Below are 25,951 nucleotides of genomic sequence, written 5' to 3'. Positions count from 1 at the left end.
TGTCTATAATGCCTCCCTGCTAACAGGCACCGGCGCGTCATTCGCGCGTCCATGGCTCTCCTCCTTTCACATAGCAGCTACAGGGCTGACAAATCCAGAGACATCCCTTTCCACACTGCCCTATCCTATAAGGGCGTCCACAATGCGACACGAAATTTTGGTGAGCCTCACATGTCACATAGACCAAGAACAATATTAGTTACAGTTCCACAGTGCAAGTTGCTTATAGTGGGTTCCACTAGTACCAACTTTAACACTATATCACCTTTTCCTATACCGCTTTCTCACTCTCCTCTTTTTCCAGTTTCCTTTCCCCACCGCAAGCGTGCCGGGCGGAGATGGCGCCTGGCCGAGCGGTCCAAGAGGCATCATTGCCGGGAAGAGCAGTGGCGGGGCATGGCGCTCGCCAGCGCAATAGCGGTGGCCTCGGCAGCGTAGTAGAAGGGACGACGGGAGCTCGACGGCGCTGGTCGGTGGGGCGGCTCGAGCGCCTCCCCTCCTCCTCTTCTTCCGGCCACCGAGAATCGAGGGGCGGCGGGGCGGCTTGAGTGCCTCCCTTCCTCCTCTTCCAGCCACCGCGGATCGAGGGGCGGCACGGCCGGTGAGCTTCGTCTGGCAGTACGGGACAACCCCCCCTCCTCTCCTCCTCCGACCGGTGTGTATCGAGCGACGGAGTGGTCGGCGAGCTCCAGGTAGTGCGGATCAGGGGCGATGTGGCCGGCGAGCTCCGACGGTGGGGGCGAGAACGAGCTCGACGGCTGCGGACGGTGACGGCGGGCTAGGCGACTCATCGGCAAGGAGGTGACGATGAGGGCTAGGCAGCTCGTTGGTTGCGGACGGCAACGGCAAGCTAGGCAGCTCACTGGAGGGCGATAGTGGGCACAAGAAGGAGGACGATGCCACTCGCTCCATACCACAGAAGCAGCGTCGTCTCCCACCTTCACGCGTCCTCTTTTTCGCCCAAGAACCGGTGGCCTTCTTTGGACACAAGAACTTCATTTTGGTGGGCCCGGAAGCAAACGTGGAGTGCGTCATCCTGCTTTGCCGACGTGGAATGGCAGGGAGAATGCCACCGCACCGCACAGTGAAGGCTTTAATATCTTAACCCCCGTGCGCCTTGGGAGAAAGAGAAAGAGGTGAAAGTCACTAACATGTGATCCATGCACATTTTCTCCCGACTCGTGCGTAGACTAGGTCAACGTGTCATGTTGGGTGAAATCAGGTTGAAGACCTACACAAGTTTGGTTCAGCACCTTACCAAAATATTGGTAATGCCAAACCTAAGTATATTTTGGCACTACCGATGTAGATTGATACCAATTAGTGGAAAATTAAATCCATATTATGGTGAAGAAAGTTATACGATTATGTCAAATTGAACATGTTCATTACCAACAATTTAACATCAAACTAACCCATCACATTTACTACTACCAAAAAAATTGGTATGACATATTTTGGCATCAATCCAAAATTGTCTAAAATCGACCTGATTTTGATATTTGGGTGAAGTGTCATACATACAGTTTTGCAGTTTAGGGAGAAAATCAGACTCATTGTTTAATTGACAAAGGTACAACCACATCTTTTGGCTTAGGGGCAATTTCGTTTCTACCCCTACTTTGATGTCTAATATTGATTTTACCCCTACTTTTTAGAGTTTTCGTTTTTACCCTCACTTTTTTGAACTGAATGCTTGTTTTGCCCCTACTTTGGATGGTGAAGTTAACGGTGTTAAGTAATTGATAAAATGATATTTATACCCTCTCATATATGTACATTAATTATGTTTTGTCCCCATTTTATACATGTAGCTTTGAAACTTTATTTTTGGGAGTATATTTAAAATTAGATGACGCACATTGACTAATATAACAATATGGACAAATTCTGAATTTGATGGAATTTTGACAAAATTTCAGCATTTTGATAGAACTTAAACAAAATTTTGACAATATTTTGTAAAATGTAATTATCTGTTCCCTTTAGATATTAGTCAATGTGCTTCATTTAATTTTAAATATACTCACAATAATAAAGTTCTAAAGCTACATGCATAAAATGGGGACAAAAACACAATTAATAAACATACATAAGAGGGTATAAATGTCATTTTGTCAATTACTTAACACCGTTAACTTCACCATCCAAAGTAGGGGCAAAACAAGCGTTTAGTTCAAAAAAGTGAGGGTAAAAACGAAAACCCTAAAAAGTAGGGGTAAAATCAATATTAGACATCAAAGTAGGGGCAGAAACGAAATTGTCTCTTTGGCTTATGTTTATGCTTATAAGTTAAATTTTAAATTTTCAACCTTAAGTTTGAACTTGATTTTAGAATTTTTTCATCGTAGTTTATTTTCAGTATTTACTTTTATATCATTAAGAACACGTATATAAAATTTTTATTTTCAAATTATTTTCTGTTTGCAAATATGCCACGATGGAGTCTGTAACAGAAACATTTCCTTACTCGGATATTAGGCCTCAATCCCGGCCCGATTTAGGCCCACAAGATCAATCCGATTGGATGATTTCCAATTCCGAGCCCACCCACCCGTCTTCTGGAACCATCCATCCGGTGCGAGGCACCACCCACCCACCAAACTCCAGCAAAATTACCCCACGCGGACACGCCAAACCCCACCTCCTCCGCCAAGATCCCGCGAAACCCGCCGCTCCCCGCGCCGCCGCCCGCCGGCCGGCAATCGCCGCGCTCCCACCACAGCTCAGTCCCAGATTCCCAGCATCCCCGCGCCTCGATTCGAGCTTGGGACTCGCGAGGAACCCGCGGGATCCCAGCACGATTGATTTGCTTTGGGGGAAGCCGGATGATGGTGGGGTTCATGGGGAAGAGGAAGGAGCTGGACCAGGTGGTGGACGGCCTCTCCGACTTCTCCCTCTCCGGCCCCGCCGCCAAGAGCCGCAGATTGGTGAGCTCCCGCCACCGCCATTTGCTCCCCTCCCCCCCTTACGGCTTCGTTTGGTCTGTGTAGCTGAGTAGCCGAGCTGTCTTCCCCCATGCTCTAGTACTGTTTCGATGCGAGTGTTAGGTTTCATAGCTTTGTGCTTGGCTCTAATTTGGATATTTCTATTGTAGTTCATGCGTGGAGCCTGGGATCATAGATTTACTTTTATAGCTATGATTAGGCGTGCTATTGGTTACTGGTAGCAGTTTGATGCATGTTATGAGCTTGCTTGGTTTAATGTTAGTTGGAGTATTATTATGCGATATCTACCAGGTAGTTTGGTGCATTTTTAGGTTGTATTTCGGGATGCTTATGGGTGCCCTGATTTTGCGCGGGTGCCGTGTTTGCAATGAGATTTTTAAGAGAGGCTGAGAAAAGATGGTAAATGCACTGAGAAAGTGCCATCTTGGGCTTACCATGACAACTGTTCCCATCCAAGAATTTAGCGTGTTATTGCAGTATGTTTGTTTACCGGATTTCCTTTTCTTGCTTGTCAGTACCTTGGAGTTGCTTGGTTACATCTGCATGTCGCATGATGGAGTTTAGAAAACAACAGATTCCCAACGAAATAAAATAACTGAGTGAAAGCATAGCTAATACTATGTATTTGAGTACTTGATTCATTTCTACAGTAGCTGTGTCATCAGCTGTTTCCCTAAACTATCTTTCATGTAGTTTTTCAATGGATTATAATTTAGATACTCCCTACAGTCAAAATATTCGACGTTGAGAACTAAACTTAGTTCTATAATTTTGATTGGAGGGAGCATTATATAGGCTTTATCAGCACCATGAATGGCCTCTCCAAATTTATCATTATAGCATTATCCAATATGACTTTACTCAGCAGTAACAGTTATCACAGAGGGTTCCTAATCAAAACGAAACAACTCTACCTTTCTGTTCGTCAAAATCTGTATGGAACCACTAGCAAACCTTTTCTTGTGGTTCACGGTACTTCAATGGATCATCTTCGTAGTGACATTGTTTTTTCTTTCTTTGTTAATAAGATGTCCATCATTGGTGTGGGCGTGGCATGCATGATTTTGTTATGACATCACCATCCCAATTCAGTGTTCTAGTGGGAGATATTCTCACTACTGAGCAATGTATTGCCATATTTCACCTTGGTTCTGATACCTCATTCAACATTACCACTAACCAGTAGGAGTGTTCTGCTTGAAGAAAACTAGGTTTCATTTGTAGTTGGCTAGTTGCTTCAGGATATAAATGCGCATCATATCGTTTGTAGCATTTGTTTGGTTTTCAATATTTTACTTTCCCTGTAAGTACATATTCAATAAATTTGCTGCGGTGTCACATTTTGCTGAATAAATGTCGACTATTGTTTGTAGGATATTGGGCTTCCACCTATTATGGAAGAAGAGACGCCAGGTCCTTCCATGCCATTTGGACATGAGATGCTAGGAGAGGAAATCCACAGTGTTGTTAGCATGCCCATTATAGAAGACATGCTGGGAGGTGCCATGGAATCTCATCCATCAAGTGAGGACAAGGCACTTGTTTTATACAAGCCAGTAGATAACACTGCATGCATTGGTCCTGGGACCTCGAACCCTTCAATCATAATCAGTCCAGACTTGATACGTAGTCTAAAGAGTAAGTTACTCAACATTTTGTATTATTTATAACTTACTCTTATACTCTTCTGAATATTTGAATGTTTGCAATACTTTATTTTGTAGTTTTACAGTATGTCGTGCGTGTGTCAAATGTGATAGATATATAGGAGAAGATGCTATTGCTACTTTAAGTGTTAGGCGTTTTAGTGTTTTACATCCTACATCTGTGATGCATCCAAGCTTGATATTGAAATAAGTATACACAGAACTTATCTTGCAAAGATCTCACCGTTTAGTTTTGTGGCAACTGGCTAGTAGTCGAACAAATATTCTAGGCTATGTTGCTAGCATGCAGGTTTTTTAGCTGCACGCGTTTCTCTTGATTTTATATTTGCTTTTGTCTTGTACTTTTAGCACACTTATACTTGGTGACATTCTTTGTGTGAGTTCTGTTTTAAGTGATGAGCATTAGATGATTAACTTTAAGGAAGAAAGCCCGCTGAACTCCTTTAGCATATTTGTATGGCGCACCGGACTTTATGTGTATGTATTTTCTAGTGTTATACTCATGTCCTGTATGTCAGGACAGGATTATCATCCATACCTTGAAATTGCTCCTCACCATTTTCTTTCTCATCTTTCAGATCAGGCTTTTATGCAAAGGAACTTTCACGGGCTGGAGGACAAATCTCCTGGGTGCAGCAACTTCTTGGCTTTAGTTCCTTGGACACCACCACAAATTGCCACGGTATCTAATTGGTCTGCTTCAGATTCAGAAAAGAGAGAATTCTTCGAAGTGCCAATGGAGTCTGATGAAGTCGATTCTATGGACGTCGAGGAATCTCCTGAAGCAAATGTCGCAGCAATCGATGGCGAAAGCCTTCACCAGTGGCAACAACACTGCATGACCCCATCGTCGCTACCAAACCCTTCAGCACCTGTTATGTGGTCAAGGTGACGGTCAGATGCCATTGTTGTGAATTGACTGCTGCTGTTTACTTACAGGAAGGATGAAGAAATCCTCCAGTTAGTTAGCATCCACGACTAGTACCTCAAATGGCTGCCATGTAGTGCATAGTGCTGATCATTAGATCAATTGTTAAAATGATTGTTATGTGCATAATAGCTCCTCCTAGCATAGAGCCGATCTTGCCCATTCAAGTGTTTCAGTGTACACCTTAGAAATAGTCCTGATCTTGCCCATTATTAATGTTTTACTAGTAGAGTGTGTACACTGTTGTTACAAAAACACAAGCCTGTATGTTGGCATCCAATTAATTTATCTAGCATTTTGGATTTGCCACCTCAATGCTCTTCGCCTCTTCCGCATTTGTGATCTTGTAGATATGTTCCTTTTCTTATGTCGTACTCTGTATTGCACATATTTGTGTCCTGTAGATTTCAAACAGAAATTTGAGAAATTTTACTCAAACTATCTGTTAGGATATCTTTGTGCAAATCAGGGGAAATCTTTTGCTCTTCTCTCTAAATATTTGACACCGTTGACATTTTTAAACATGTTTAACCGTTTGTCTTATTCTAAAAATTTAAGTAATTATTAATTCTTTTTTATCATTTGATTCATCGTTAAATATACTACTACTCAAGTTTTTGAATAATATCCACAAAAGTTTTTAAATAAGACGAACGGTCAAATATATTTTAAAAAATCAACGACGTTAAATATTTAGGGACAGGGGGTATTTAAGGTTATCACTTATCAGTACAAAACCGGACGCGCGAAAAGCTAGGGGTTTAGCCGGTACGGCCAAAGGAAGAAAGCCGCTGCCGTCGCCGCCGCCGTCGAGAAATTGATCGGTAGTTGTAGGATGAGCCGCCGGTTTCTGCATCTGCTGGTGAAGAAACCCACTGCGTGGGGCAGCGAGGAGTTCGCGCTCCGCCGCATCGACATGTCGCGCTTCTTCCCGCCGAGAAAGCCAACCGGCGGGGGCGACGGATCAGCGGCCGCAGATCGCCCGCGCCCGGCGGCGGCGGCGGCGGCGGCGATGGTGGACGCGCAGCTACCTCGCGCCGGCGAGGCTATCTATAGACCCCAGGGCCACGGCTGGGGCAGGTGCGGCGCGACGATCCTCGGCGGCGGCAAGGACAAGGTGGTCGGTGTGGACGGCGAGTGCCGCAGCTTCCTGCTGATCCTGTACAGGTGCGGCGCCCACGCCGTCCGCCTCCTCCCCGCCATGCGCGCGCCCAAGCGGAGCCCCATCGCCTTCACCGTCGGCGACGGCGTCTACGTCATGGAGGCGGCGCCGCCGGAGCCGCCGCGGATGCGCGGGGCGGAGCACCGCTTCGAGGCGCTCGTCCACGGCCTCCCGCCTGCGCCGCCGCGGGGCGGCGCCACCGCCATCGAGGACTGGCACTGGCGCTCCCTCCCGGCGCCGCCCTACGTGCTCGACCCCGGCGGCGACGATGGCCCCGCCCGCGTCGCCGCCCACACGGTGGTCGGCGACTCCCAAATCTGGGTGTCCACGGAGCGGCACGGCACGTTCTCCTTCGACACGGCGAGCGGCGCGTGGTCCAAGGCCGGCGACTGGGCGCTCCTGTTCCGCGGCCGCGCCGAGCACGTCCCGGAGCACAGCCTCTGGTTCGGCTTCTCCCCTCACCGCGACGGCCACCTCTGCGCCTCCGACCTCACCGCCACGCCCCCGTCGCTGCGCCACACATGGAGTTACCGCCCGTCGCGCAAGGATCGGCCCGCCCCGGTGGCGTCCTACCTCGTCCCGCTCGGCGGCGGCAGGCTGTGCGTCGCCGAGCTGTTCGAGACGACGCGCGTCGAGGTGGGAGGACGACCACTCGATACCAACAACAAGAAGAAGAAAGCTGCATCGAAGACGACGACACGGCGCTGGGGATTCAGTGCCGCCGCCGCCGGCGAGGAGGAGGAGGAGGAGGAGACGGAGGTGAGGGAGAGGTTCGCGGTGGTGACCGGAGTGGAGGTGGAGGCGTCGGCGAGCGGCAAGGCGCCGCTGCGCATGGCGAGGCGCGCCGTGAGGCGGTACGTGCTCTCCACCGAGACGGTCGTCACGCGCGAGGCCAGACGACGCAGCAGCCGGCGGCGCGGCCGGCCGAAGAAGGACGACGACGAGACGCTGCACTGGGTGTTCTGAGCTGAGCGACATTGCAGGCTCGCAGGCTGCAGCAGCCAACGTTGTTGTTGTGTGTTTGGACTTGCTCTTGGCTGCATCTGTGATCTTGCGATTGTGAGTTTGTGACCAACTGAACCATTGCTGATCATATATTCACGAGTAAACGAGTACAACTTTAGTGCAAAAACTATTAGTTTGATGCAACATTAGCGACATGTTTCAGTTTGCTACAACAATAACAATAACGTGAGAAATTATCACAAAACTGTAATTTTTACGTTATACTCCCTCCATCTACTTTTGATAGTTATATTTCTAAATCTGAAAAAATTATTTTTGATAGGCATATTTCAATCCAACAGCCTATCATCTTGAAGACTTTCTCGGATTTAATGCGTGACTCCATTCTTCCACACAAGATTGGCTACATGGGCATCGAGAAATATAAATATTAATGAATCGTTTGTTTATGAGTAATGACTAGTAGCATGTTTAAATGGATGATAAGTAAACTTACTTATCCTTGGTCTGTGTGCCAAGATGAAATATGACTATCAAATGAAATATGACTATCAAAAATAGATGGAGGGAGTATACTGCTATAATTGTCACATATATGTATTGTATCAGTATATAACATAAAAGTTATAGTTTTATGATAATTTCACATGCTATTTTTACAGCAAACTGATAGTTTTGTAACTAAAGTTATAGTTTTCTGAAATTTAATCTATATTGATATGTATAGTTGGTAACGGAGTTGATTATTGCTCCCTCCGGTTTAAAGTATGATGACAGATGCTAAAATATGCGTCCAAAAGTTAATGTCGTCGTTTATTAAAAACTTGGAGGTTAATAGAATTCATAGAGAGAGAAAAAAAAATCCCTTGATCGAAGTCAAAACTCAAAAGTGCCAAATTAATCAAGGAGGTCATGGCGTAGACGCAACCCCTTCGATGGGTTGAGTTGATGACTTGGACTGATGTTATATGTTCCGTCTTGGTCTCAAGATCCTTTCTTTTGAGTCTTGGTGTCAAATTGAAGGATGTCATAACATGTTCATGGCTTCCTTGAGTTTGGTTTGAAAAATGCCAATTTTGTTATAGCCTTAAGATCTTCAAATCTTCAGTCATCTACATGCATGTTCATGTCATGCTAAATACCTCTACAACGTTAATTATCCTTATCCACATTTTACATCATGTTTAGTTATTAACCAAATAACTAAGCATGATACTTTTTGGTGAAATTTTACGGTTCTTGGGATGTAACTAAAGATACAAAATTATTAGTGTAACCGGAGGCATAGAAAATGTGTTACCTCCCATGAAACCGTTAAGAAGCACTATAAAATTAGCATTTTTTGTTATAATAAAATTTATTATCAAAAGAATGTTATCAAATTAACTAAAGGGTTAATTTATTAACACTATTAACACTTTACTTAGTTATAAAAAAAATCCTTGCCTAAATGATAGAGAAACCTACAAAAGGTAGAAAGCATAAGAATTTTTCCATTCATAGAATTTATTCTAGCCTCTACTGTAAAATCTACTAGTATTAACCAATTAAGTAAAAGGTTATCCTATCCAATTAACCCTTACAGGTTAATTTTGTTTGATCAATTGCAGAGGAGGTTGGACTAGTTGGACAACGAATCGGATATAAATTCATAATCCAACAATAGGATAGGATATACGCGAATCGTCCTGGCTGCTACTGGAATTGGATAAGATAAAAACCTAACTCCCCCAGCTACTACTTGCTGTTGCTTCTTTCATCTGCTCTTTTGTTGCGCCTGATTCTGCAGGCACCATGCGAATCGCGGCAATGACACCAAGAGATAGAGAGAGATTCGCGGGAATGGCAGCCACCACCACCGCAACAAATCATCGCGCCAACAAAAAAAACCAAAAAAAAAACAACAAAATTCATGCGTGGCAGTTCGTTAATTCGGATAACACCAACCAACGAGTCCACGTCGTCTCGTCTCCCAATCAATCGATGGCTGATCGTCTGACTTATATAAGAGGGAGAGGAGAGGAGGAGTGTGGAGTGTGGAGTCGTTGATAGGTGTCGATTTTTTGTTGTTGTTGCGGGAGAATTCCGGGAGATTTGGGGGCGGCGGCGATGAGGATTCGTGGAGACGGCGGTGGTGATGAGGAGGAGGAGGCGGCGATGGCGGTGGTGTCGGCGCTGCCGCAGCATCTGGTCTTCGCGTACTACATCACCGGCCACGGCTTCGGCCACGCCACCCGCGCGCTCGAGGTCTCGTCGTCTTCTCTCTTTTTTTTTTTTTTTTTTTGCTCGTTTTTTTGGGGGAGGATTCGTGTTCGTCTCCGCGCGATGAAATTTTGGTTTCGTGGCTGGATGGAGGATTGATTCGCTGCTGTTTGAGTTTTTTTTTTTAATTTTTTTTTGGGGTGATGGAATTTTGGTTTGTGGTGGGTGCAGGTGGTGAGGCACCTGATCGCGGCGGGGCACGACGTGCACGTGGTCACCGGAGCGCCGGAGTTCGTCTTCACCACCGAGATCAGCTCGCCCAACCTCCACATCCGCAAGGTGCTCCTCGACTGCGGCGCCGTCCAGGCCGACGCCCTCACCGTCGACCGCCTCGCCTCCCTCGAGAAGGTTCCAGAAACATACTCCAATATCTCCACTCTACTATTCTACTACCTGCTACTGCTACAACATCCACCACTCTTGCTCTTGCTGTGCTGTGCTTTGCCTGTGGATTTGTGGCCTGATTGTGTGGTGCCGAATGCAGTATCATCAGACGGCCGTGGTGCCACGCGAATCGATTCTGAGGACTGAGGTGGAATGGCTCAACACGATCAAGGCCGACCTAGTGGTAATGCTCCTGAGGATGCTAACACCTCCTACTTAATGGATTTTCTTTTATATCTGTTTTTATCTGGGGTCTCCATGAATCTTTACAGCATCTGAAGCAAATGTGGTGTTGTTGGTCTTTGGTCAGGTTTCAGATGTCGTCCCGGTCGCGTGCAGGGCGGCTGCGGATGCCGGCATTCGATCGGTGTGCGTCACCAATTTCAGGTTAGTGTTTCTGTGGTTGCTTCATTCTATGGGTCAAAAGGAGCAATGAGGATGTAGAGTGAGCTTTAGAATTATTAGTTACAGCCTTTGTGGGTTCCCATATTATTCCAAGTTTATGTTAACATTTTGCTTGGGGTTATATGTTTTCATCAGTGCATAGTTGCTACAATTACCTGACTTTTATATGTTTTGCCTGCTAACATTCATTTCCGGATGTAATCAGTACTAACGCTGCACACAAAAGTTATCTACTAACCCACAAGAAATCTGCAGCTCTGAGTGATGCTAACAATAACTTTTAGTTATGGCTTTACCCGAAATTGACTAGTTGTAAACATATTTTTTTCTCTCCATTTATTTTTATAATTCGGGCTATTGAAGAAATTTACATGGATAATTTTATTTGCAGCTTTTCTTGCTTCTTTTTTTGAGTAGTTATTTTTTAATCAAAGCACGGTCTTTAATTTTCACCTTCTATTTGCAGCTGGGACTTCATTTATGCAGAGTATGTCGTAGTAGCTGGACATCATCATCGCTCAATTGTGTGGCAGGTGCCTGTCATTTCATTTCCCAAAAATGGTGCAAAATTGTCTAATTGGTTTGCTAGTTCTAACTACTAAATTCCTAAAGCCACCTAGACACCGGATTCAAATTTCTTGATTTTTTTTTTGAGAAAACTGTTCTCTGTAATATCGTTCTTTAGTTGCAAGTTGAGACTAATTCAGCCTGTTCAATAACCATGCATTTATGTTGGCATCAACTGCAGATAGCAGAAGATTATTCACATTGTGAATTCTTACTACGACTCCCTGGATACTGCCCTAGTACGTCTATATGTCTGAATGAATAATATATCCAAAGATCCTGCATGTTGGTTTGAAGTACTCGTGATTAATTCTATCTTCTGCAGTGCCTGCTTTCCGTGATGTCATTGATGTTCCTCTTGTGGTGAGAAGATTGCATAAATCTAGATCTGAGGTGCGTACAACTCTGCTGGACAATGTTTGCTCTGAACACTCAACCCATGTTCTCAGTTCTTGATGACTTAAAAAATCTCCATATATCAGGTGAGGAAGGAATTAGGAATTAAAGATGATGTTAAGGTGGTCATTTTCAACTTTGGAGGACAGGTAAACCATTAAATAGCCCGAATGTTCTTTCTCGTTTATAGATGCTCGATTTTGTTCAATTAATGGATGTTAGTTGCATATTTCTGTTAAATCATTTTTTTTGAAAGGGATATATTTATGTTAAATCAATATGTCCGTTTAGACCAGCTAAGGTTTCTGTCTTTCTGCTGTTATTGGTAGTCAGTACAATCCACAGTTGAATTTGCTACCATCTTATGCAAGTATTGCTGATGTAATGCCATTGTGATGGTTTCCTCTTCAGCCTGCAGGATGGAAACTGAAGAAAGAATGGCTGCCTGATGGTTGGCTCTGTTTGGTATATTTTCTTTGAAACTACGTGTTTTCTTCTCTCTTCTTTCTATCTCTCTCTTAATAATGTCTGGACAACATTTCTGGCCAAATTCTATTTTCGTAAAGGTATGTGGTGCATCTGAAACTCAAGAGCTTCCACCAAATTTCATTAAGCTTGCAAAGGACGCCTATACACCTGATTTGATGGCAGCATCTGACTGCATGCTTGGTAAATACAGTGCTATATTATCTGTGTTAGGGCTATTTACTGCCTTATTTCTTTTCTAGACATGTAACAATTCTGTTGGTTGTTGCATAGGGAAAATTGGATATGGCACTGTGAGTGAGGCTTTGGCTTACAAGCTGCCATTTGTATTTGTTCGTAGAGATTATTTCAATGAAGAGCCGTTTTTGAGGAATATGCTTGAGGTTGAAACATCTCGAAGTATAGTTTCATTTTAAGAATTCATACTTATAGAGCATCAGTCATGAACCTTGATGTCCTGTTCTATATCCTCTTTTCTTCCTAATAAACAGCATTATCAATGTGGCGTTGAGATGGTACGGAGGGATTTACTTACTGGACACTGGAAACCTTATCTGCAACGTGCTATAACACTTCATCCATGCTATGATGGTCCAATAAATGGTGGCGAGGTAATGTCCTTACAGTTCTCAGATATGGGTCTGTGAGGGTTGTTTGGGAACTCAAGCTAGTAACCATCTTGTAAATTTTATTTTTTTTATGATGGCTGATTTTTAAAACTGAAATACCATAATAGCCATAGGTTGAAGTGCATCCTGAATCAATTCTTCCGTAAGTCATGAAGAGTCAACTGGATACTTGCATCATGTTTTCCTCAAACCAGATGTGATTCAGACTTTCTTGATTGCATTTATAATACAAGATAAGCTAATAATTATTCGTTCAGGTGGCTGCACATATCCTCCAGGGCACTGCTGTTGGCAAGAAGTATATTTCTGGCAAGGTGAGTTACTAACATAAATCGTTGATATATTATTGTTCAGTTGTACCTTGAAACTTTCAGATAAAAGTGAGACTTTGATATCTTCAGTTATCTGTATTTGGTGTCGTATGGAACTTTTGTTGCTTTCATACTACACATATAAAGTGATAAGTTGAACATAAGTAAACACTTCTGCCTTTTCTTGTCATGTTACTCATTAAAAGCATTTCACCCCTGGAGGTTTTTATTAATTCTTTTGCTCAAGAATATTTTTTTTTTATGGAACTGTCCACCTAGTTGCTAATTCCCAATTCAGAACAGAGGATTTATCTGCTGCTCTGGAACTTGAAAACCTATGAAGTTTTAAAGTTACAAGAGTTTTTTTTTCACAACTTCTGGACTTAGTATTTGCACTACTCTACAATTGCAGTTGAGCGGAGCAAGACGTTTGCGTGATGCCATAGTGCTAGGATATCAACTACAAAGGGCTCCAGGGAGAGATGTCGGAATTCCTGACTGGTATTCTGTGTCTGAGAAAGAAATCGGTGTTCGTCCAGCACCAACATATCATGAGGTTAATGGAAGTGCAGAGTCGTAAGTTTCCATATCCTTTCTTTTCCCCTCATAATAACATGTACTTTATCCAACAACACACTTTGTCATATCCCCATCCATTCAAATAATTTTGTTTTGGTGTCAGATCTTTTGAGGACTTCGAGATACTCCATGGGGACATACAAGGATTAACTGATACAATGGCATTTTTAACTAGTTTATCAGGACTTGTTGGAAATGATCCAAGGAGCCCTGAGAAGCAATCCCGAGAGAGGGTTGCTGCTTCTGTTTTCTTTGATTGGGAGGTACTATACAAGCATAAAAATAATACACTCTGATTTTTTTGGGAAACTATTGATATTTCTTAGGGGAAAATCATTTTCGAATGATTTATTCTGTTGTAGGAGGAAATATATGTTGCAAGAGCACCTGGACGATTAGATGTCATGGGTGGCATCGCGGATTATTCAGGAAGTCTTGTATTACAGGTAGTTTCAAATGCAAGAGAAAGTGGCATTTCTTATAGATGAGCCTTCCTGTAATTCCACTATGTGATAAAACTTTCACACAAATGATTTCAAATTTTCAATATTTAAAGATTCTTCAATTCTGCATTTGACTATCATTTTAGTTTGTTTCTGTAACTTTCCTTGCATCTCCTCTTGATACCATTGAAGGTAGGGGTTCCTCCTGCATGTATTGTGGAATGATATATTGACATATACCTGGAAAACTCTGAACACATGCATGTTCTATAGACCTTCCTACAATTATTTTTAGATAGATGAATAAATATTATGTCTCCTTGTAAGTTACTAAGTTATTGATTGATTTGATATATTTAAAACATAAAGAAAGAGTTTCTTTTGACATATGCGATAGACATTGAGATGATCCAAATTACCAGATGCCCATTCGAGAGGCTTGTCATGTTGCTATTCAGAGAAGTAATCCTATGAAGCAGAAGCTATGGAAGCATACACAAGCTAGGCAACTAGCAAATGGCGGAGCAGTGCCATTGTTACAAATTGTATGTTATTTATCACTAACTCTCTAAGCATCTTCACTTTCCTTTTCTTATCCTTATTATGCGTTCTTAAAACTTAATTCATTTGACAACCAAAGATGTAGCATATATTTAGTTGGATGCTTCACAGATCATTTGGGCGACTGGGATCTTCTTACTAAATATGTCTGTACAGGTATCATTTGGTTCTGAATTGAGTAATCGTGCACCAACCTTTGATATGGACCTATCTGATTTTATGGATGGTGACAAACCAATATCCTATGATAAGGCCAAAGAATATTTCTCTCAGGACCCATCCCAAAAGTAAGAAAGATCCTTTGTTTTACTCTATAAAAATGATAACTTATCATGCATATTCATTCTTGGTTCTGGTTCAGATGGGCTGCATATGTTGCTGGAACAATCCTTGTGTTGATGACCGAGCTAGGTGTGGTCTTCACAGACAGCATGAGCATTCTGGTAAGCTTTGATCCTTTCTGTTTTTCAATCAGAATGCAGTAATATATGTAAAATTCCACCTCTTTGGCCAGTTTGTCACCTTTCTCATATTGGGGAGATAAAGAGATATTCAGAACTCAAAAGGAATATTGTTTATTAGTCACAAAAAGAAAACAACATCTTTCACACTTTCTCCTTCCACATTCTAATCAATCAAGTGCTCTAACTCGAATGTTTGTATTGGTCATTCATGATAATTTTATTTGAATCCTCAGGTTTCTTCGTCAGTTCCTGAAGGTAAAGGTGTCTCATCTTCTGCATCAGTGGAGGTCGCCAGTATGTCTGCTATTGCTGCTGCCTATGGTAAGCGATTGACTTGAACATCTATGTTGTAATGCCACTACTTTTTTTCTTTTGGTTGGATATCAAGTTCTGCAGCAGCCACCACTGTTGCTCATTTAACTTAACTGGGCATGCTAGTTGACATCAATTCATGTTCTTTTCTTGGCTTTAGGTCTAAATATCCCTCCACGGGATCTTGCCATACTCTGCCAAAAGGTAAAGTACTAATAAATGAAGGGATATAGCTTCAGAATGTGGTAGGTCTTCTATTACAGAGAGTCATTCTTTGGTGACTATGCAGGTTGAGAATCGCATTGTTGGAGCACCTTGTGGTGTAATGGATCAAATGACATCTGCTTGTGGAGAAGCTAACAAACTTCTTGCAATGATTTGTCAGGTTAGTAAGGGTACCCAGTTCCTGGAGGAAGTAGCTACCAGACCCAGTCATTCCTCAGTCCAACTTTGCATTTCCTCTATAATTAATTGATCAAATTTTGCTGCAGCCTGCAGAAGTGAAAGAGTTAGTTAGCATTCCAACTCACATTCGATTTTGGGGTCTTGACTCTGGGATACGACATAGGTAAATACTTTCCATATTGATATCTTTTGCAAGATTGGTTTTATTGTTGGGATGCATAGTCAACCATAATCTTCTTTGGTTCATGCAGTGTTGGTGGGACTGATTATGGCTCTGTAAGGGTAGGCACTTACATGGGACGCAAGATGATCAAGTGTGCTGCATCTGATCTTCTTTCAGAATCATTACCCTCCTGTTCTCCTATTCAATCAGGCAACACAAATTCTGATGAATACGAAGAACATGGTGTAGATCTTTTGAAATCTGAAGCTTCGCTGGAGTATTTATGCAACCTACCACCTCATAGGTCTCATTACCTTGATATTGACAGCAAATTTTATATGGTCCTTCATAGTGTATGTCAGGTTTTATGACTTGTGGCAAAATTTCAGATATGAAGCTGTTTACGCGAGAGATATTCCAGAGATCATAACTGGGGATGCATTTTTGGAGAAGTATGGAGATCATAATGATGCAGTAACAACTGTTGACCCAAAACGATCTTACTGTGTGAAGGCTCCTACCAGACATCCTATATACGAGAACTTCCGAGTTGAGGTTTGATATCATAAATCCAGAGTATCTACACCTCTCCGTTCATAATGGTTGCTGATGAGATCCCTGCATGTTGTTCTCTGATGTTCTACTGCACTTGCTGCTTTATCCTCATTGTTTGTAATTTTAAACTTCAAAATATTTCTTTGAGATGTCTGCAAGTCAGAAAACTATCTTGAAAGCGCATGGTTTTCAGAACCAGCTTTATTTTTTTCTCCATAAAGAATAGCTTATTCCTTTCACTGATATTTTTGACACTTGTTATGCTTCTCACATGTAGGCCTTCAAAGCATTGTTAACAGCAGCCAAAACAGTTGAGCAACTTTCGGCCCTTGGAGAATTGATGTATCAGGTATCAGTATTACAAATGAAAGCCCAGCACTGTACATGTTGATTCACAAAATTAGCAGTCAGTGGCATTGCATTGACCCTTTTGTTTTCTGGCAGTGCCACTACAGCTACAATGCTTGTGGGCTTGGTTCTGATGGAACCGACAGGCTTGTTAATATGGTACAAGAAGTCCAGCACAGGAAGACATCACAGGATGGTGGTCCTAGTTTATTTGGTGCAAAGATAACTGGTGGAGGATCTGGGGGCTCGGTTTGTGTCATTGGGAAAAATTGCTTGAAAAGCAGTGAAGAGATTTTTGAGGTATTTTCGACATCGTTTTTTATTGTCAGTTGTACACAATGGATGACCATAACTGCAAAGATCCAAGATAAACCCTCCAAGAGAGTACGAGATTCACCATAATGTTTGCATTTTCATGGTATTTCATGCTAACAAAATATCATTTGTTTTCAGATTCAGAAGAGATACAAAGCTGCTACCGGGTACCTACCAATTGTTTTCGAGGGCTCATCTCCAGGTGCAGGCAAGTTTGGATACCTGAAGATTCGACGGCGATCCACATAACCATCAGCCTAACTGAAGATTTGGCTGTATTTTAGGTCCACACAAATATTTGTCAGGAACCTGAATATTACCTGTTCATATGGAACATATATCACGTCATCTCATTATGTGGTAGTAATAAGCTCTCTAGTTCATGCAATAATTCTAGTGATTAGTGCACCTCTGGTGCAGACTTCCATTGTGTAAGTGCAGTATCCAGATAATAAAATGGAAGTCTTTAGATTGATGTTCTGCAATAGCTGATAGCCTCAACACCATCCATTTGCATGGATACACAGTGGCTACCGACTTCAACTATTGGATCGGAGGCTATGCATGCATCAAGGAGCAGTTGCATTTGCAAGGGACAAGACATGGCTTCTGATCAAGCAGACAGCAGATGCAAACTGGGCATTGTAGAGTAGCAGCATGGCCTTCTGTTTTCAGATGGCAAGTTGTGCTAACCTGGAGAGATCTGAATGTTCAGAGAGTAACACATCCTTTTCTCCTTTTTTGGTAGTATCAAGCAGCTGGATGATGATTTCATTCAGCCTTATCATGAATAGGGCTTAGTTAGTGTATTATCTGGAACAATCATTTAGCAGAATAATTGATCAGTTAGCTTAGCTCTAGCTTCTTGTTAGAGTTTTGTTACTGTTTGCAGAAGTTGATGCCAGAAAGTTGTCTAGAATCAGAGTTATACTGTTGCCTGACAGAAATGAAGTATCACTGCCTATTTGGCTTCTGCCATCTCACAAGATGCAAGTACAACTTTCTGATTGAATTGCTCTATCAGAAACTTTCTACTTGGATTATGAGGTTTTGCAACAACAACAATTTTGGTCCCCTCTTGAGCAAAAAAAAAAAAAAGAAAGAAAAAGAAAATAAACACACAGAGAGAGAGAGAGAGAAGATTCCAATAGCTTTCAGTTAGTTTCCAAATTTTTTTTCCTAAAAACATCACATCGAATTTTTGAACACATGCATGAAGCATTAAATATAGATAAAAACAAAAACTAATTGCACAGTTAGGGGGGGAATTGCGAGACGAATCTTTTGAGCCTAATTAGTCCATGATTAGCCATAAGTGCTACAGTAACCCACATGTGCTAATGACGGATTAATTAGGCTTAAAAGTTTCGTCTCGCGGTTTCCAGGTGAGTTATGAAATTATTTTTTCATTCGTGTCCGAAAACCTCTTCCGACATCCGGTCAAACGTCCGATGTGACACCTAAAAATTTTCATTTCGCGAACTAAACAGCGCCTAGCATCAGACATCAAAGAGCAGGCCCAGTGTGACCCCCACATTGCTTCTGAGTAGTACAGTACAAGTTAGCCAAGCGCTGTATGTTTTTCCCCTTCACTTTTCTACTAGCTGATCAAAATTTTTTAATTAGATCTTGGCCAACCTCCCTTTGCAATGTCCATGTCAAGAACACAATCCAAACTTATCAAACACAGACTCTGAATTTTCATAGCATAAACTGGGGATATATTCAGATAAGTAGGGTATTGCAACAGCAATGTACTATCTTCCAAGGAGAACACATTAGGTGCCAATGTCACCTCACAATCCTAATCATATGCACGCACTTGGACCAGGAGCATTGCACCATAGAGCCATTGCCATCAAAAAGCCTGGCATCCATTGAGATTCTTGCACACACCTCTTCAATGCTAATTCGTTTCTATGCATCTTGGATGTTCTTCCATGTCATTTAGCTGTAATGCTGCATCCATAAAGTTTGGGACCATAATAAAAGTATGCAATTGATGATTTGTAGGCCTTGTTCTTGATAGATAGAATTGGAGGTAAAAATACCTATGGTCCTTTTATCTGTTAGGAGATGATAAAAGAGAGCCTTAGAATCTTAGATCATATCCTAGCAGAATAATACCTTTTGGAGCCTATGGTTTATTGGCTTATTTGCAGTGGCAAACATGAGATGACACCACTCAAGCTAAAGAGATATCCTTGCTATGTGAGTATATATATCTGTCATTACCTATCAGAATTTTTCACAGTATAAGCTAATTAAAGAAAAATAAAGATTAGTTGATGATATCATGGCCATCCAAATCTATAAGAGCCAGCAGCAAATTTGACAGGATAAGATCCTCTTCACCTGCAACTCATCAGCAAGAACATGTTCTGCTTAGCTTCTACAGGTATCAGATAAGCAACCAATGTGCATGTCGGCATGGCCTGCAAAATTACTAATCTCACATATAAAGTCAGAGCAGTCACTGCAGATGAGAATTTTCTTTACTCTGAATTTGAGTGGTTGCAAGAGAATTCAGATGCAGTTGAGTGCACTGCAGTGCAGCTGCGAGGTTCACCCGTTTGCAGAGGTCATTTCAGAACATGTAGCTCAGCATATGCCTGTAACAAGCTGTTGCGCTGTGACCTGACGACTCCAGTCCAGTGGTGAAGGAGAGATACTACAAAAGTTGCAATTCCTTTTCAATTTTTTTCTGCCGGCTGGATGATCGTGTCGGCAGCTAAGCTTGAACAAGCTAGCTTAACTGTAATCATAAACTTTTGACAATTCCCTCTGAATTTTTTACTTCTCCTCCCTCTATTCTTAAAATATAAAAAAGATATTAGGTTCGTCTGAGTCAAACTATTCTAAGCGCGACTAAATTTTTATTAGAAAAAATAACATATATCTCATCAAAGAAATAGACTGTAAACATATATTTCATAGTGGACCAAATGATAACAATTGATATCGTAAATATTATTGTTTTTTATAAATTTAATTATAATTTAAAATAATTTGGCTTATGACAAACATACGATCTGTAGGACGGATAATAATGCAGCCAACTGTTTACTGTATAGATATTTATAGCCTATCTCTCAGCTCACTCATATAGTGGTTAACTCTTTACTATAATAGTCCACATGTCTGTCTCACAGATTTTCTTGGTTTCTATGCCTAAGCCGGTTCTAAACTTACAGCCTGCTTCTCATCTCTATCCTCTCCGCTCTCATCCATCTCAGCATTTTGTCTTCTCATATATTATACTTGCTCTAAACAGTAACTTTCTTCACCCTCGCTTTTTAGCAAAAAGATATTATTACTAGTAGCTGATACTGCAACTTTTTTTTACTACTGTTGTAACGTTGAGACTGTGACAAGTGTCCCAAATCTAGCAGTAAAGGCTGCATGCATATTGGATTCTCCTGACTTTTGAAGACCCTCATGATACTGTATTTTGAATACTTTGAAAGCTCAAAGTGAGAAAAAGAAAAGGTGAAATTAAGGAGTGAAGAGTAGGGAAAAATCATGAGTCTTTCTTTACATTGATGTATTGTGATGGTGGCACTTATTGACATTTGCATGACACTATGACAGTAAAAGTTTTGTACTGAAGTAGTACTAGAAGTAGCTTGAAGCTGAAAAAATGAAGTGGAGTACTCAAAGATGTGAGTGAAGCTGAAAATGCAGAGACTGTCGGCATCATGCATGTCATACCGGCGTGATAGTTCCTTCAAAGCTTATGCTTATATTTATAAATTAACTTTTGAATTGTAAAATTTAATTTTGGAATTGCTTTTATAGGTTTTCATTGTAGTTTATTTAAAAACTTTTGAATCGCTAAAGATATACTTCCTGCATTCCAAATTGATCTACATATTTAATAAGTACATCAAGACTAAGAAAAAATAATAACTCTCTCATACTATATTTACTCTAGCAACAAACTCATGTATGCACCATCCCCATTATTTCCTAGCCAATAGCAAATAAATATATTACATGTGGGTTATAAATACTTGTGTGCATAGATGCATGCATCAATGTCTATTTACTCCAATGCACAGATAACGAATAGACTTAATGTATGCACCATCCCCATTATTTTCTAGCCAATAGCAAATAAAGATATTGCATATGGGTTATAAATACTTGTGTGCATGGATGCATGCATCAATGTCCATTTACTCCAATGCACAAATAACGAATAGACTTAATGAATGAACACAAATATGTATATCGTTTAGGAATAACCTTAAAAAAATATATGTAGATCAATTTGAAATGGAGGGAGTAGTATACAGTATAAAATTTCTACTCATAAGTTATTTAAAAACTGTTGATAAGCGATTCACATAAGTATAAACAAAAGCTTAACAATAAGGTCGTAGTCAAACAACCTAAGTTGTCATAATTATATTTCTGGTTTAGCAACTCTGTGTAGATTAACTCCCTCCGTATATGATGTGACCATGGCTACTATGGATACAACCATTGCTCACATCATGGATCAACAAGAAGACGTCAAGATCAAGTCCTCCAAAAGCTGGAATTCGATTCGGCCACCTGCTACATTGCTGACTTCAAACGGCCACCAAATTTTCATACGAGCTCCGTTTTGGGTCCATGAGTACTTGATGGAAAGCCCTCCAAGCCCTCTTTTCAACGGATCCAATCTTGTTCCCAGATTCCATCTCAGTCGACGGCAATCGCAGAAACAAGATGCTGCGTCACCTGTAATGGGCTTATGGGCTTGTAACTTCGTCTGGGACCCCGGCCCAAGTGGGGCCCATGTGGGGTGCGCCCCAACCTGGTGGAGAACGACCCTACGGCACCGTTGGTCGTCCTCCCACATCCTTAAATAGCTAGGTACCCCTTCAGGGTTTCTCGGGTTTTGATGATAGAGATAGCTACTTGCTACCGGCTCGCAGCGCGCGTGTTGGCTAAACCGCTCGTCTGCCTGTAATCGGAACCCCACCATATTGTGTTTTGATAGTGAAACTTTCATCTTTATCTAGCAATTTCAGTGCTTGTTCTACTTGTTCTTGCTTGTTCTTCGATTGCTTGCAGGACGAGTGCCCTCGTGGCCGGGTTGACGCGCACCACAAGTTCGCGGCGACCATTGGAGACGGTGTATCGGTTGCTAAGGTGCAGCGTCTTTGGACGGTTGTAGTCGGGCCGTGAACGTCGTCTTCATCCAATCGAGTTATCCCCTACCTCTCATCGAAAGATCGGGCACAAACCCTAGCGGGTTCGCATTAGTATAAGAGTATGCTAACGTTCAAAATTTATCCTAAACAAACTTGCCTACTTATTTTCTCATCTCAATCAAATTACAACCATCACTCATTTAATTCCACATCTCTCCTTAATTTCATAAAAAAAGAACTTTTAAAACACATAGGAGTAGTAGACCTTTTATAAACATCTACGCTAATAAAACTAAGATGAAGTAAGATCACTTCATAAGCAATTCCGTTTACTATTTTGTGAATTACTCCCTCCATCCTAAAATAAACACAACCATGAGTTTTCGTACCAAACTTTGATCATCCGTCTTATTTAAATTTTTTAATGATTAGTATTTTTATTATTATTAGATTATAAAATATAAATAATACTTTATGCGTAATTTATGTTTTTTTAGCTTTTATAAAAAAAATTAAATAAGACGAACGATTAAAGTTGGGTACGAAAGCTTATAGCTACGTTTATTTTGGGACGGAGGGAGTATATCCTATAATAACCTCATAGTTACAGTTAATACATAATTAACAGCATCGTGAATCTTTGCTGATGGTGGTGGTTGCTGATGGTGGTGCGGCCCGTGACGAGAGAGAGATGGAATTTAGAGCTGACCAGGTGATGTTAGGTCGTACAAAGCTGTCTTGGGCGTGACCCATGGAAGAGGAGACCAGAGAATAAGCTTTGCCTCACTGCCAGGAGACAAGGCAAATCCATCGATGTGTGCTCCCCATTCAGGACAGCTTTCCTTTTTCCTTTTTCTACTCCTATAATAAATTATCTTGTGTCAATATGTCTGCCGTATGAATGTTTTTCCGTACGGACGGTAACTCCATCTGGAGGTGAATTAGCCTTTGTTTACTTTCAAATTTTTTCTTCAAACTTCTAACTTTTCTATCACTGTCTAAATTTATTTTCAAATTTTGTACTTTTAAGATGAAAGGAGTAAATTACTTGTACTTTTAGTTCATTATACTTCATAAGACAAGGGAGAGGTTTAAAAGGTGAATCGAGTACCGGTCTCATTGTTTGGTTTATTCGTGGAATAAGCCAAACGTATATTCACAAATGAGAAGTAATTGGTAAATAAAACTTTTATATACGTGTTTCTATAGATCTAAAAGTAAAATGCTAAAAAATAAAAAAAATTTAAAATCATCTTTAAATTAAGATTAAAAATTTAAATTTTAACGGATAAGTATAAAGCGAAAAGATTGAGTCCCTACGATTTTTGTCCCGTGTCTGAAAAATCGAACGATATGCTGGCCACCATTTGCTACTACCATGCACATTAATCCATGGAAGGCATCTCTCGGTTGCTTTCCATTGGCTGGTTGACCACATGACCTGACCTGACCTGCCTATACATGTTGTACCACTACAAGTACCGGGTATCTTGGCTTCTTGCTGTTGAGTTTTTTTTTAAAAAAAAGAAAAATAATTTGTAGTAGTACTATCTTTTTGGTGATGAGTTGCTACGTGGCCATTTGACCTTGCCATGTCTTTTCTTCGGTTCTCTAGCTAGTGCTTGGCACTTGTCGCTGTCGAGGTTTCAAGTAGAAGTATGGGTGCTTACATATACAAGTACGGAGCACCATCATGTACTCATGTGACGTGTATGGTAGTACAATTACTGTTAATCTACCACTCTAATAATTAATCATGTTTACTAAAGTGAAACCGATTTTTCTAAATTAGTTGGAGCCAGTTTAATTCGGGCTTTGAGTCTATGGCCCCTTTTCTTAGAAACATGCACAAACGCAGGCGCTCACAATACACGTACACTCACCCCTATAAACGTACATATGCACACTCTACGAGTACCTCCGGAAGACTGGACCGGCATATCTAGAGATTGACGAAGTCACCACTAGCGTCTCGCTGTTAGCCCTACCCCTATAAGCACTTCCGAAAGACTGGACCGGCATATCTAGAGATTGACAAAGTCACCACTAGCTTCGCTGTCGACCCTACCCCTATGAGCACCTCCGAAAGACTGGACGGGTATATCTTGAGATTGACGAAGTCACTACTGGCGCCTCGCTATTGACGGGTACATCGCCTACCACTGAAATAATAATTAGCCGTAAATGTGAGCACTCGTATCAAATTTAGGATTTAAAACCCGGTGGTTCCACCACAAGGAACCTAACCAGTTGAGTTACGCTCACTTCACGAGTCTATGGCCTCCTTTGAAATGCGGGAACAAGAAAAATACATGAATAAATGTTGTAAGCTATAGAACCTTATAGGAACCCAAAACATAAGAATTTAGAAAATTATGCCTTTGGATAACTTGTATAGAAAGAAACACATGAAACTAGGGAGACCACATAGAATGAAATAAAGAGTATGAGGTATGAGGTCGTATTTATCTTACTATGGAACAAGACATAGTTATGGCTAGTTAAAAACAAATTAGGTAGGTGATTAAAAGATCACTGTACCCCCTCATTGATATGGAGAGAATAAAATGAAGGAAATACCATTGTTTTGAGAAAATTCAAGAAATATCATTGAGGTCTTACCTCACATTTTCTTCTTTCCGTGTCTTGAATTCCTACGTTTTTCATGTATGGCTATCAAACGGTAGTTTTGAAACTTTCTTGTGTTTTCAAATCTCTTAGAAATCCAACGGACATAACATCATATTTCTATGTTTTTTCTATTCCCGTGTTTTTGACAATCTTACATTTTAAGGGGGCCCTTCATTATGTTTTTCATGTGCTCCATCTAATGCATACTCTTTCAGTCCAAAATTAAACAACCTACGATATGATAACCTTGTACTCCTTAGGTTGTGTTCTTTGAGTTTGTTTCTTTTACCCGCGCACGCTTTCCGAAGTATTAAACGGTGTGTTTTTTTAAAAAAATTTCTATAGGAAAGTTGCTTTAAAAAATCATATTAATCCATTTTTGAAATTTAAAAATAGTTAATACTTAATTAATCATACGCTAATGGTTCACTTTGTTTTGCGTATCTCTCAATCAACACACGCAAAAGTTGATTTATTTTGAAACAACGACCATTTTTCGATACTCTATTCTACACATGACTTTCTACTTATATTCATTCATGTATTTTTTATTCTACTTTTACGTTTTTATAATCCTGTGTCTCAAATAACCAAAATGGAATTTTTTTCTATGGTTTTCGCTGGAGCTAGCCAAGCCGATACTACATTCGGTGGAGGGGTCTCGCATGAGAGAAGGCAGGGCAGGGGTGTGTGTGTGTGTTGAGCTCGGGCACCGATGAAAGAGCGGCGCACGCGGCGGCGCGGCCACCGAGGCCACACTGATGAAGAAGCGTGCCAACTACACAACCGATGTAGTACGGTTTAGTTCTCTGACCAAAATATTTTCAAGTATATGGACGTATATATATATATATATATATATATATATATATATATATATATATATATATATATATATATATAGTATTAAATATAGACTA

At 41.2% G+C, this 25,951-nt stretch overlaps 3 protein-coding genes across 3 annotated transcripts; all 3 read left to right on the top strand.

Moving 5' to 3' along the window:
- Window positions 1-2,584: 2,584 nt before the first annotated feature.
- Window positions 2,585-5,858, top strand: LOC127761150 (uncharacterized). Its single transcript, XM_052285389.1, has 3 exons — window positions 2,585-2,930; window positions 4,322-4,586; window positions 5,194-5,858. Exons 1-3 carry the CDS (start codon window positions 2,829-2,831, stop codon window positions 5,505-5,507), a joined length of 681 nt encoding a protein of 226 aa, XP_052141349.1. The 5' UTR covers window positions 2,585-2,828; the 3' UTR covers window positions 5,508-5,858.
- A 103-nt stretch (window positions 5,859-5,961) lies between these two features.
- Window positions 5,962-7,933, top strand: LOC127761149 (uncharacterized). Its single transcript, XM_052285388.1, has one exon. It carries the CDS (start codon window positions 6,379-6,381, stop codon window positions 7,669-7,671), a length of 1,293 nt encoding a protein of 430 aa, XP_052141348.1. The 5' UTR covers window positions 5,962-6,378; the 3' UTR covers window positions 7,672-7,933.
- Window positions 7,934-9,366: 1,433 nt separating this feature from the next.
- Window positions 9,367-18,150, top strand: LOC127763746 (L-arabinokinase-like). Its single transcript, XM_052288539.1, has 28 exons — window positions 9,367-9,918; window positions 10,105-10,281; window positions 10,418-10,501; window positions 10,628-10,704; window positions 11,189-11,255; window positions 11,471-11,528; window positions 11,615-11,682; window positions 11,772-11,834; window positions 12,097-12,150; window positions 12,252-12,354; window positions 12,445-12,554; window positions 12,663-12,782; window positions 13,058-13,114; window positions 13,524-13,687; window positions 13,794-13,953; window positions 14,053-14,136; window positions 14,556-14,678; window positions 14,851-14,981; window positions 15,056-15,137; window positions 15,392-15,479; window positions 15,631-15,674; window positions 15,760-15,855; window positions 15,962-16,038; window positions 16,127-16,342; window positions 16,428-16,593; window positions 16,871-16,942; window positions 17,038-17,241; window positions 17,395-18,150. Exons 1-28 carry the CDS (start codon window positions 9,781-9,783, stop codon window positions 17,503-17,505), a joined length of 2,994 nt encoding a protein of 997 aa, XP_052144499.1. The 5' UTR covers window positions 9,367-9,780; the 3' UTR covers window positions 17,506-18,150.
- The last annotated feature ends 7,801 nt before the right edge of the window (window positions 18,151-25,951 follow it).

Source organism: Oryza glaberrima, chromosome 2 (genome assembly GCF_000147395.1).
Source record: "Oryza glaberrima chromosome 2, OglaRS2, whole genome shotgun sequence".
Taxonomy (NCBI): Eukaryota; Viridiplantae; Streptophyta; class Magnoliopsida; order Poales; family Poaceae; genus Oryza; species Oryza glaberrima.
Note: the sequence above shows the minus strand (reverse complement) of the source record. Positions and strands in the feature narration are given on the sequence as shown.